This window comes from Lontra canadensis, unplaced genomic scaffold (genome assembly GCF_010015895.1).
Source record: "Lontra canadensis isolate GAN:19392208 unplaced genomic scaffold, GSC_riverotter_1.0 scaffold45, whole genome shotgun sequence".
NCBI lineage: Eukaryota > Metazoa > Chordata > Mammalia > Carnivora > Mustelidae > Lontra > Lontra canadensis.
Genome location: NW_022631039.1, coordinates 9,411,790 through 9,424,386, shown reverse-complemented (window position 1 = coordinate 9,424,386; position 12,597 = coordinate 9,411,790). Strand labels below are relative to the sequence as shown.

General features: G+C 54.5%; 1 protein-coding gene across 1 annotated transcript; it reads right to left on the bottom strand.

Moving 5' to 3' along the window:
* Window positions 1-1,868: 1,868 nt before the first annotated feature.
* Window positions 1,869-11,704, bottom strand: PDAP1 (PDGFA associated protein 1). Its single transcript, XM_032872657.1, has 6 exons — window positions 11,582-11,704; window positions 8,325-8,416; window positions 6,898-7,005; window positions 4,954-5,075; window positions 3,692-3,843; window positions 1,869-2,581 (listed from the first exon to the last, which is right to left on the bottom strand). Exons 1-6 carry the CDS (start codon window positions 11,592-11,594, stop codon window positions 2,523-2,525), a joined length of 546 nt encoding a protein of 181 aa, XP_032728548.1. The 5' UTR covers window positions 11,595-11,704; the 3' UTR covers window positions 1,869-2,522.
* Window positions 11,705-12,597: the final 893 nt, after the last annotated feature.

The following is a 12,597-nucleotide window of genomic DNA, read 5'->3' as shown; positions in this document are numbered from 1 at the left end:
AACCTTTAAAAAAAAAAAAAAAAAAAGGAAGGGCTGAGCAAGGGTTTGACCTGTCTAGGAGCTAGAGGACTGATGTGGTGCAGGACAGGGATGAGATGGGTGGTAAGACTGGGAAGGTTCCCAGAGACCAGTTCCTGGAGGTCCTTGGGATCCTGGGGAATCAGGCCACTAAAATGGGAAGAGACATGAAGCTGCTGCTACAGTTGTGTGGGTGTGAGGGGACTGGGAATAACACAGGCCCTGGGGACCAGCAGGATACAGGGGATGAGGGACAGGGAGGAGCTGGGATGACCTGGGTGAGTGGAGGAGAACACAACTGGGAAAATCCTAATACACTAGAGTCATTGTTTCCCCACTGTGGGAAGGCTTTGGGGTGCCTGGGTGGCTCAGTCAGTTAAGCATCTTTGATTTTCGACTCAGGTCATGATCTCAAGGTCGTGAGATCGAGCCCTGTGTCAGGTTGTGTGTGGAGCCTGCTTGGGATTCTCTCTCTCCCTCTGCCTCTATTCCCATGCGCACACTCTCTCTCAAATCTCTTGGGGGGATAAAAAAGAGCGGCCTTGTTACCCCTTTCTAAGAGAAAACTGAATGCCAGAGAAAGAAGTTACCTCCTCAGAGCCTCATGGGCAGGATGCAGCAGAGCCCGGATCCAAACTCAGGTCTGACTTCCAAGCCCCGCTAGAGGGGCACCTGCTGAGAGATACTCGACGTGGGTCCGGTCGCTAGCTGAGCGGGGAAGGACATGCTTCATGCCAGAAGTCTTGTTGACACGTCACTCAGGTACACCGGTTGAGATCTGTATGAGCACTCAGAGGCTGACTTCTGGTCTCATCAGGGACGTCCTGGCTTCCAGTCTCACACCAAGGTCCAGCCAGACAAGGCCAAGTCCTGGGCACACGGAGCCCTGCCGGCCCAGCCACTCCTGCAAAACCCTGGCCGCCAGCACGCTAGAGGCCGCCTCCTTACCACCGTGCGGTTCCAGTTCGGCCGGCTGGCAGCCCCCAGGGCCAACAACAGGGTACTCTGTCCATGAACTTCCAGACGGCCACCACCTTCCTGTTCGTCTTCTCAGAGAACCTCATTTTCACGGCACCGACCTGAAATAGCTGCACGGCCTCCGTCCTGGGCAAACTCCGGTTCAGTCCCACTCCTCAGGTCCGGGGTCAGGGATTTTCTGCAGATGCTGGCGGCTGTGGAACCCCTTCAGGGGCTCCTGGGGCTGCTGAGCTCCAGAATGGTCAAGCCCAGGGGACACAGCAGGAGTCCTTAGAAGTCAGGGGCCCAATTCCATCTCTGCCACTAAATCTTTCTGACCTCAGGCCAGACCCCTTCTTGGCACTGGGTGCTGACCTCTCAGGACCGTGCGCAAAGGATGCTGGTGTTCACAAGGTGGAGTGCCCCCGAGGAAGGGGTGTGGGAGAAGGGACAGCCACAGTGGCCGAGTCTGCAGGCGGCTCACATGATGGTGCTAAGCCTGATTCCCTGCCACCATCCCACCTTCCAGGGTGGTAAGGATGGCATGAGGTCATGCCTGGCAATCATGCTTCTTCCCAGCACTGAAATCCTGAGACTGTGAACACCGGGGCACCTGGAGGGCAAGGCAGGGAGGCGTGGTGCTGCTGTAGTGGACTGTGGACTGGTCCCTGGCCACTCTGGCTTAGGGCCCACCACACTTGGGTTAAAGGGCGGGAGGGACTAACTCTGTACCCCAAGGTCTCTCCCAGCTCAGATGCCCAGGGAGCGGTCCCCACACGCAGCTGAGTGCTACCCAAACCTCGTGGGGTAGACCTGCCCGAAAGCAACACTATGCCCTGCTGGGTGAAAAGGGCCCAAGCACAAGGGCCCAAAAATACATCACAGAACAAATATTACGATAATGTCAAGTTTTAATCTGCCAAATATACAAGTTGGACTTGTGGAGTATGTTTTGCCTGGGTGCTGCACAGTAAACAGAGGTTTCTTGAAATGATCAATGGGGAGGGTTAAGAATGGGCCCTAGCACTGGCCAGAAGGGTGGGGATGGGGTAGGGAAGGGCAGAGGACTTGCTAGGGACGAACCATGACCCTCAGGAACCCAAGGGCATGGGCTCCCAGACGACAGCCCCTCTGAGGGAGCACCCAGGCAACTCAGACCGGGGCTGGTTGTTGCAAACTTGTCAGCGGCTCCCCCCACACAATCAGCCCCTACCGTGCAACCTACAGGACAAATGGAAGCTCTTCTCACCCCACCTCCCAGGCACCCCCAACAAGAGTTCTGAATTCTAAAAACAGCAAAAACATTCGAATGGTTACATATGAAATGCTGTCCCGCATCTTTCTGTCTCAGATAGCAGCCGCCCCCTCCCCCCAGCCCTCCCCACCATCCCCCCAAACGATTTCTGTGCCAAGATGAAGAGGAGGCCCCAGGCTGCAGGGGCTCCTTGCCGTGAGGGGCTGCTGTGGCGCCAGGACGGGGCAGGCGAGACTCGGCAGAGGGCCTGGCGGTGCGGCCGGATCCCTGATGCCTCCTCCCGCAGGCCGTGCTACTTATTCAGGGACAGCGACTGCATCCGTTTTCCCGACAAAGTCGCATCATCCTTTGCTGAGGGCAGGAAGGAAAGCACAGGTGTTAAGGTGAAACCACGCGGGATCCAAACACGCCCCCCACACCCCGGGAGCACAGCACCAGCGGGCTTGAAGACCACAGAAAACACTCTGGCCAGTGGGCTCAGCCGGCAGAGGAGGAACAGCCTCAGGGAGCAGAGGGTTCCTGCAGGAGCCACTGTACTCTGGTGTCTAGACATTCCGCTCACGTCCGGGTGGCTGCCCCGACACAGGCCCACCACACGACCTACTGGGCCAAGAGGAATCTCTAACCCCGCCCCCAAGCAGAACCCCGCAATCACACCCTCTCCGTGTGGGTGCTGCAGCCTCCAATCAGCAACAACATGCTGAGGCCTTTCCAGCTTGGGGACTGTGAGGCCAGAGCTACCAGTGGGGAGCTGGGACAGCAGGCTATCACCAGTGTGGTGACAACCCTGTGGCAGCTGGCTTCCACCTTCTGGGCCTCGGTTTCCTTGTGATTTGGGGAGGAGGCAGGATAGCAGATCCCTAAGGGCTCTTGTGGTCCCACACGTACAAAGGGTATGTAAGACCAGGAGGAGGGAAGTCATGAGTCAGATGCTCCTATAAACCAGACCAACTCCCCACAGCTCCCGTCACCCACCTCTGACCCCACTGGAGGGAGAGCATGCGGGAAGAGGGACAGCTGGGTCAGATTTCATCCAGGTCTGCACTGCAAGGTCCAGCCCCCCTGCCCTACCCTCTCAAGCCCCTCAGGTGGACAGCGGTTACCGGAGGCAGCTCTCCCCACTCAACAAGGCACCAGATAACTTAGCGGGCCCGTCCCACTTTCATAAGGTCTGCCCTACCTGCATCCCCGAGGCTTCCACAGCTGCTGTGCACGGAGCTCTGCTCAGATTCAAAGCTCTGTCTGAATCCCGGTTGCTGCTGGACCCTCCCAGCACCCTAGGACGTGGGGGGCAGGAACACCCACCTCCGCTGACAGCTAGAAAGGCACGTGCATGTACACGCAGGCTAGGTCTCTACTCAACAATCCAACCCCATCCCATCACACAATGAGGACAATGAAGTGCAGGGTTTGGTGGCTTGCCTGGAACTAGTCAGGCAGCCACACGAGCTCCGGACTTACCTTTCCTCTCTTCTTCTTTCTTTCTGGCGGCCTCTTCCCGCTGTTTCCGGATGATCGCCAGCCGGGCAAGGTCAGCTTTGGCTTGCTCTGTCTTCCCAGCTAAATGCATCTTCATGTAGCGTTCTTTTGCTTTCTGCTTCTCGATTTCTTCTCTGTGTGGATAAAATGGTGTCAGAGGGGATATCTTCCCCACCACTATCAGCTGAGCTGAACATGGGAGCCAGAAGAGAAGCCAAGTCCTCAGGCCCGGGCCCTAAGTGAAGGCAGGCGCCCTGGCTCTGCGTGCCCCCTCCATGATGGACATTCACCAAGCAAGCAGAGGCACGGGGCTGGACCTCTGACGGACAGACTTGAGGGGCTGGAGGAAGTTCGAGTGGTGCAGCAGCTTTCCCAGACAGACAGCAGAGGATGGTGTGAGCTTAGCACAGAGGAAACAATGTCCACATTGGGGGGAAGGGAGGTGCTGACTAGGATCTGGAATCCTTAGCAGCCTCTAATCACACCCTAAGCCCATAAGCCTTCCCTGTGGGGTTTTCATAGACCCCTCAGTCATCATGGGGTTAGCAGAGGAAGACAGATTTAATCCTAGCAGCCCAGGAAGGAAAGAAAAATAGGACAGCTTTCCCTAAAGGACTTCAACCTCTGGTAAGGCCCCTGACGTCAGCTGGTGCCCATCCAGAGTTAGGGCACTACTTGTCAAGGAACGGCCCTGTGCAGAGCACTCCAGCACTGGACCGAGACCCTCACACAACCCAAGAGGAAGCTGTCTGCAGCTCCATTTCCACCTGGGACTTAAGGAGCAACCAGCAGACCTATCCGCCCTGTGCTGTCTTCTACCTCACCCTGTGGCAGTGACACCAGAGAATGCAGGCCAACAATGGTCAGATCAGGCTGGGGTAAGGGAAGTGTCCATGGAGCAGGGCGCTCTGGAAGAAGGGACCATAGCAGAACCCTCCGTATCCCTGGGCATTACTTCAAGTGCAACATTCAAGCCTGAATCTGTTCTGTTTTTCCCGGCTGGGTTCCTAATGGTGAGAAAAAATTATTTTTGTGTTTTTGGAGAAGTTTCTATAGAGCCTTTAGAGAATGAGATGAAACAAATCTAAAGGCTGAAGTTGAAGCCCCAACCCAGCCATTGGGAACCTCAGAGCCCAGGAGGCAAGGGCAGGGGAACTGGGCCTCAAACACCCCCAAACCCCACCCCCAACACGCCAGCCCCTGGTCCAAGGGCCCAGGTGCCAAGGCCCAGCAGCAGAAATTACCTTTCTCTCCTTGAAAGCTCCTTGGGCCCATCCAGGTCCAGTTGTGTGACCTTTTTGGTTGTCTGTGCCACCCGGTTAGGGTTCTCGATGTCAATGAGACCTTCCACACCTTTGCGCTTTTGCTAAGACAGGACAGGAATGTGGCTGTTGAAGAAGTCTGGTCTTGCAGAGCCCCTGAGGGCCACTCCCACCATCTCCCAACAGCCCACCTGGACAGGGACAAGCTCCTACTCCAGCCCTGTCCCAACACGATGCTCAGCCTGAGCCTCCTAGTGGGAACAGCACTCAGCAGAGTTTCCAGCAGCCTGGGAGGTACAAGGACAGCAACTGCACAGGACCAGAGCCCAACCTATGCGGAGTCCCAGCAACTGGGGATTATTCTCTCCGTTTCAGAGGTGACAGAACAGAGACAGGGGGCTAACTAACTTGCCTAACGCCAACCAGAGAGTCGACAGCAGATGAGCTGAGAGTCCAAGCCCAACTCACAAGCTCTCAACACACAGCACTATGTCCCCACTGCAAGCCCAGCACCCCACCCCACCCCCCACCCCAAGCAGCTTTCCATGGAATCCCACGGTTGATGGCAACAAGCCCGGCTGGACCCCTGATGCAGGCCGGGCCAAGGCCGTCAGGACCCTTTCCAGCTCGCTTCCAGCTGCCAGCCCTCCCGGCTGACGGGACCTAAGTGACTTGAGAACGAGCCCTGAGATCCCAATCCATGGAAGCAGGAACCTGCCCCTTCTACCTCCCCTGGAGGAAGCTCAGCCAAGAGCTCGAGTCCTCAGTGTAGCAGGTCGGGTGCAAGTTTCAGGCCCTGTCAATCCCTGCTTTTCTCTTTAAGTGACCACCTGTCAACCCCTGCTTTTCTCTTTAAGTGACCACACAGACAGCTTCCAAACAGCAGTCAATCCAACAAGGAGCTCAAGACACCAATGTCCAATCTAGCTACTGGCAAACGCCTCCACTTGCTTAGTGACACCATGCCTCATGCACCCTGCTCCTTCCGACCATCCTTAGGCCACAGCCGTGTGCCTCCTTCCCTCAGCAAACCCCAATGAACCCAACTCTTAAAACACGGTGTGAATCTGCCCACGCGTCTCCACTGCCACTGCCACCATCCCAACACAAGCCACAATTTCTTGTCTGGAGACCTACTGCCATTTCCCTTATAACCTCAGCACCCTACGATTTACTCTCTGCAGAGAAGACAAAACCACATTTTTTTTTTTTGGACAGAGAGAGAGATCACAAGGAAGCAGAGAGACAGACAGGGGTGGTGGGGGAAGCAGGCTCCCTGCTGAGTAGAGAGCCCGATGCGGGGCTCAATTCCAGGACCCTGAGACCATGACCTGAGATGAAGGCAGAGGCTTAACCCACTGAGCCACCCAGGCGACCCCCAAACCACCTTTTAAAAGCAAATCTAGTCATCTTTCCCTCCCACTTCAAGGCCTCCACCAGCTGTCCCCCACCCACAACAGTGAAACCCAAACCCTTTCAAGTGCCACATGGGAGCTGCCCTTGCCAACCGCTCCTCCCTCATCCCTAGCCACTCCTCTCCATATCCACGAAGGCATACCCCCAGCAGCCTCCTGCTGCTCCTGTTCTCACCCCAGGCCCTCTGAGTTTGCTAATCCAGCCGCCCTGACTGCTCTGCATGATAATTTTCACACACCTGGCTCTAGCCTGTTTTTCAGATCTCAGTTAAAAAGCTGCGTCCTCACCACACACCACTTTGCTACTACTACTACTTCTTGTTCACAATACCTGCCACTACTTGAAATTGTTGTCTATTTCCTTATTGTCTGTAACTCCCTATTAGAACATAACCCCTTAAGAGCAAGAACTCTGTCCGCATCTGCAACTAGAAATGGTGATCAACAAGCACTTGATCAACGTCTGCTGACTGTGTGAGTCCAAGTCCCAGGCCCCCACCAAACGCAGTACCTGGTAATCGTCTTCTTCATCTTCACTCTCATCTGAGTCTAGGGATTTCTTCTCCTTTTTGGGGTCACCTGCGGCCCCATCTCCACCTTCTTCTTGCTCCTCTTCTTCCTGTTTCAGAAATGGACAACCTGCAAAATCAAAAATGCACAAACCCCCTAGACTGTGACCCCTGCTCCCACCACCTCCAGACTGTGGACCCAGAAAAATTAAGCCCCCCAGAAGGCTGGAACCAAGTAGGACAAGGTCCTACTCTGTGACCCTAGCCCCTAGAAGGGGACCTGGGTCAGAGGCAGCCTATCTACTCGGCCCCACAGCCTGAAAGCCCTTCTCGGTGAGAAGTTCATCTCCCAGAGTCAGGAAGACTCAGCTGTGGGGCTGGAAACCACAGTCCTGCTCAGCTCCCCTCCTCCTTCCCCAGCTGCCACATGCAGCTGCCAAATGGTACTTGCTTTCCTGGGCAAGTCCTTCCCTGATTTCCACTCCCACAGTCAATGGCAGGCCAGCCACTCCAACCTGCCCATGCAGAGGCCTCGCTGCTCTGGCTTCCTAACACAACACCCAACATGCTGCTTCCTTCCACCTTTATTGCTTTCCCACCAAAAATATGCCTAACAAAAACAGCAGGTCCTCCTGCCTTAGCACTAGCCCACACATTCTCCAAGGTCCTGCTTAGCTGCCAGCTCCTCCCGAAAGCCTTCCTCCCCTCTCTCCCAGCCACATGTGGCCCTTCCCTTCTAGGGGCTCTCAGGCACTTCACAGCTGTGTCATTCATCATGCCTGACTGTGCTCTTTGTGGCCCTTATCCAGGCGACGATCTAATGGTGTAGTCAGGGATGTGGACATCAACGATGATGAAAACATTCTATTTCCTGACAAAAGACTGGAAAGAACACTGCAGGAACAGAGTAGAGTGAACTCCTAAGCTTGGAGTAGAGAGGGAAGGGTGAAGACCATCATTGAGAGTCACAGAGGAGATGACGTTCAGCAAGGTCTGCAGAAACGAACAGTACTTTGCCTGCCGGGGATGTAGGAAGATAGGGCATCACATCATGCTGGGTCTGGCAAGAGGTCTGGCATGGCTAGAGCAAACAAATGGGGACTGCTGGAAGCCTGAGCTGTGGATGGGCTGAGGCTGGCGGAAGGACAGCTCCCAGAAGGCAGGAACACAGGACTAAGAACAGAGACCCACTAAGGCGATCACTGCTATAAGAACAAAGTTCTAATGGATTCACTCCAGAAGATGGCTCTCCATTTCACTGTCGGTTGTTCTGGGACACCTGCCGGCTGTCCATGCCCCACCTCCACCCTGAATCTCAGGTGCTGACTTCTCCCTGGGAATAGGTGGTCTTTGCCTGGCCTCTCTGGATGCCACAGAGGCATGGAACCACCGTGGGCCACTCCAGTGGCCTGAACAGGCACGTACTCACCCTGGCCTTCTGCTTCTCAGCCTGGAGCTGTGCGTCGATCTCCTCAGGGCTTGTGTACTGCCTTGCCCGGCCTTTGTGGCCTCCCTTTCTCCCTGTACAATGATTGGCAGTTTAGGAAGGTGGGAAGGAATCGGCTTCCTGGATGGCTGTGGGCCCCAGGGGGCTGTGTCCTGCCTGAGGTGCTCTCATCAGAGGCTGCAGAGACCTCCCCCACCCCCCCCACCCCTCCACCCCTCACCAAGCATCACCCAAACCTACACTCTCCTACTTTCACACGTTCACACGTGACCACCTGAGGCAGCTCCAAACTGTGTGCTGCAGGTAACTTCCTACAAATGAGACCTGAGGGGAGGATATGGGGGAGGGCACACTGCACATAATAACTGGCCAACTCCCCTGGACCCTTAGAATCCAAACACGGTGGACCAAAATGCAGTCAGAACATGTTAACACTCACATCCCTGCTATGACTACAGGGGTTTTTACTTGCAAATGTTCCATCACAGCCAGGCACTCATCTGATCCTCAGAATAAACCTATGAGGAGTGACAGCTGGTCCCATTCTACAGACAAGACACTTAAGATTCAAATCTCAGCTCTACCACTTGCTCTCTTTGGGCAGGTACTTAACCTCTTGAGTCTCCGTTTCTCCATGTGTCCTTATCTCCTAGAGTTGTCATGAGAACGAATCTGTTAACTTAGTAAATCTGCTGGAACAGTGCCCAGCACTGGATAAGCACTACAGAAATGTATGCTACGTTTGTTACTTTTCTAACAGAGTATTTTGGCAGGAGAAAAAAAACCAAAGCCACTGACCACATCAGTGATTCACTGTAAACATCACAGAATATAATAAAATACTCCAGGTTCACCTAAATGGTATGGTAGAAAAAAAACCCAAAACCTATGGGAAACTTTCTTTTGCTTAGAGTAGGACGCACAGCTGGGAAAGTTAAAGTTGAAAATGAAGCCGACTACCTTCTAACAGTTAAAAATGTAACTGTAAGGGGTGCCTGGGTGGCTCAGTGGGTTAAAGCCTCTGCCTTCAGCTCAGGTCATGATCCCAGGGTCCTGGGATCGAGCCCTGTATCGGGCTCTTCGCTCAGCAGGGAGCCTGCTTCCTCCTCTCTCTCTGCCTGCCTCTCTGCCTACTTGTGATCTTTGTCTGTCAAATAAATAAATAAAATCTTAAAAAAAAAAAAGTAACTGTAAATTAAAGCTCATCTGAGATTATCAGTTTTACAGTCGACCCTCTTGCACCAGGACAAGAGACCGACCCTGCTAAAGCCACCAGCCAGTTTTACAGCAGGATGGCACCTGCTCTGGTGGTCCTGAAGGATGTTGGCATGGTTGTGGCCTCAACCATCCCCTCTTCTAGAAGCTTTGGCCCAGCTGATTTCCAGTGTCTCACTGAGTGCAGAGAATTTGTAATTAGCCAGCCAGAGGTTCTCGGGACTCCAGAGACAGTAGCACAACTACCCACCTCCTACTTCCTAGACAGCAGCTGCAGAGCCATAATTGGGCTGCTACAGACCACACCACCCATTTTTGATGACTACCTGGGTTCCCAGGGGTGTCTCAGTCTATGCTCATGAAAGTCCTATTGTGAGAGATCAAGCTTGCCGTTAAAAAAACCCAACACCCTTTCTTGCCCTCTTAATATTCCAGGCAGTAGTCACAACTCAAAACTGGCTACTGTAGGCTCTCATCCCACACACCTGGTTAGGGGAGACTGACCTTAGTCTGGCCTACCATAACTCTTATCAAAAGCTCTTCCGGCCTTTAAAAAAATGTTTCACGTTTACACAATGCCAACAAGCGTGCATTCTTTTCTCTCAGGGAATTTTATACTTGAAAATTAAAAAAGGCCTTTCCTTTGCTTTTCAAGCAAATCAACACAAGCAAGAAATGTAAATCTTATCTGCCATGAAGCTTTTCATAAGCCAAACATCAAGTCACTTAACCAAGATATTCAGATTTTCTAATTGTAATCTCCAACTTTGACTCAAAGTGTCTATGAAACAGGATCCTTAGAACCAGAATTCTGGACCCCGAAGGGTTCATTTAGCATCCCCCGTTGGCAGAACACAGGAATGAGAAAAATGGAAGAGATGTGGCTCTTCCTACCACAGATGAAATCAGTAGGGAGGTAAGTTTAAATGGATTCAGCTCTGTAAACCCCAATATCTCTGCAAGTAAAAATCAGGAAGTCATTTAGGTTTGAAAAAACTCCAAGTAGATTTCCTGTGGGCAGAAGCATCTTAACCAACATGACACATGAGCTACCACTATTAACCGAACATCTGTTCTGTGCCAGGAGTTAGCCAGGCACTTGGAGTGCTCTATTTTTTTATGACCTCTATATCTCCAGCTCCAAGAGAAGGGTTATTGGCCAGGTGCTCCAGATGAGAAAGACAGGCTGGAACTAAGTGATTTCTTCCAGGCCATGGGGTTAGACAGTGACACAGCCAGACTTCAAATCAAAAAACTTCTGACTCTTAGGGAGAAGAGAATGAAGGGCTGGTCTACCCTGGATCCTCTATTTTCCTGGCCAAGAAACTGACAAAACCCTACAAATAATGCTTAATGGGCACTTAACGACCGCCCCGCGCTGTAATACGCACTCCACGTGGATTACCTAGTTCAAGCCTCCCACCAATACTATGAGGTAGGTACAACACCAGTACTATGAGGTAGGTACAATCGTAAGCTCGGTTTGCAAAATGAGAAAACCCAGACACAGAGATGAAGCGACTGGCTCAAAAAGCACACATGGAGCCACTACCGAATAGGGGCAGTCCAAGCTAGCTCTGCCAGGCTCGAGAGCATCAAGTTAGGTCTCGTTAGTCAGGCCCGGCTCGCCCAGAGCTCGAGAGGGCCCACGTTTTACGCGCAAGGCAGACGGGCCCGGCACAGGCGCGGGACGCGGTGACTCAGTCCCCGGCGAGCCTAGAAGCGGGAGGAAACCCCAGATCCCCCAAGCCAGGAGAAGCGCGCCCTAGACCCGGCCTTCCGTGTCGCCGAGGACCCGGAGCCTCCGAGTCTCCCCAGACCCACGAAGGAGTGGCTCGTGGCCACTCCGGTCCTCAGTTTCTCCAACCGGACAATTGGGCGTCGAGGCCCAAACCCGGCTCTCAGCCGGCGCGGACGTTCTCCCTCTACGCCACTCTCCGAGACGCCCGCGGGCTGAATGAACAGCGGGAGCGGGACTCGGGCAGCCCCTCGAGGCCCGCGGGCCACGCGCGCTCGCCCCTCACCTCCTTTAGGCATCGCGGCTCCTGCGGCGGCGGCGGCGGCGGCAGCGCCTCGAACTGACACCGGAACCGGAAACACCTCGGGCTCGACTTCTTCCGCCCGGCCCAGTTTTCTCAGCGCTTGGCCGCCGCCGCCGCCGCCGCCGCGAGGGCTGGGGACCTCAGGGAAGCCGGCGCGCGGAGACTGTCCCGGGCGTCGCCTGAGTCCAGGCTCGCCTACACGCTGCCCAGGCAACAGAGCCTCCGGTCCCCCCAGGTCCCGGGAGACGCGTGAGCCTGCCGGTCCCCCCGCGGGATGCAAAGGCAAAAGGCAACAGCGGCTGTAAAATTCCATACAGGCAAAACTGCGGACACCTAAGATGACGCAATCTCCGCGCGAGGTGAGGAGGGGCTCCTCGAGGACCTCACCCTGGAGATATCACCTGGGAAGCGGAAGCCGTCTGTAGAGAGGTGGAGGGTGATGGTGACTGTGTTTCGGGTGAGCATTTTTCTGTGTTCTCCAGTACCTTGGTAACGGCTAGGGCCAGGAATCGGAGGTCTGCACAGGCCCAGCAGCGATCAGAGCGGCTGGCCAAGGCTGGGTTTGGGCCTCTGGAGCGGAAGGTCAGGGTGAGTTCCCGAGAGGAGGTGGCGCCTCGTTCGTTCTGCCCAGAGAATGGGAGATTTGAGGTTCTCTTCTAGGTTCCCGCTTCTCCCGCTCTTTTCTCTGCTGAGAACGCCTTCTGTCTAAATACTGTTTGTTCTTATAAGCCCGGTTCAGATAACGTCGTCCCTAGGAGCCTTCTCCTACAATCCCCACTGTCAACGTTTTCCCTCCCTCGCTCCGCACGCCTTTCTGCTCGTTTCTTCTCCCGAGCGCTACCACCTCTTAACACCGCCCGACACCTCTTGATCCGGTTGCTTCCTACCTGTTACCTCCCCTAGGTAACACATGGACCAGGGCTCACGAATTTCCCTGGGTCGTAGCAAAGTGCTCATCCCATATCTCTGTCTTCTCGGCCAGTGCGCGCTGGGGCAGG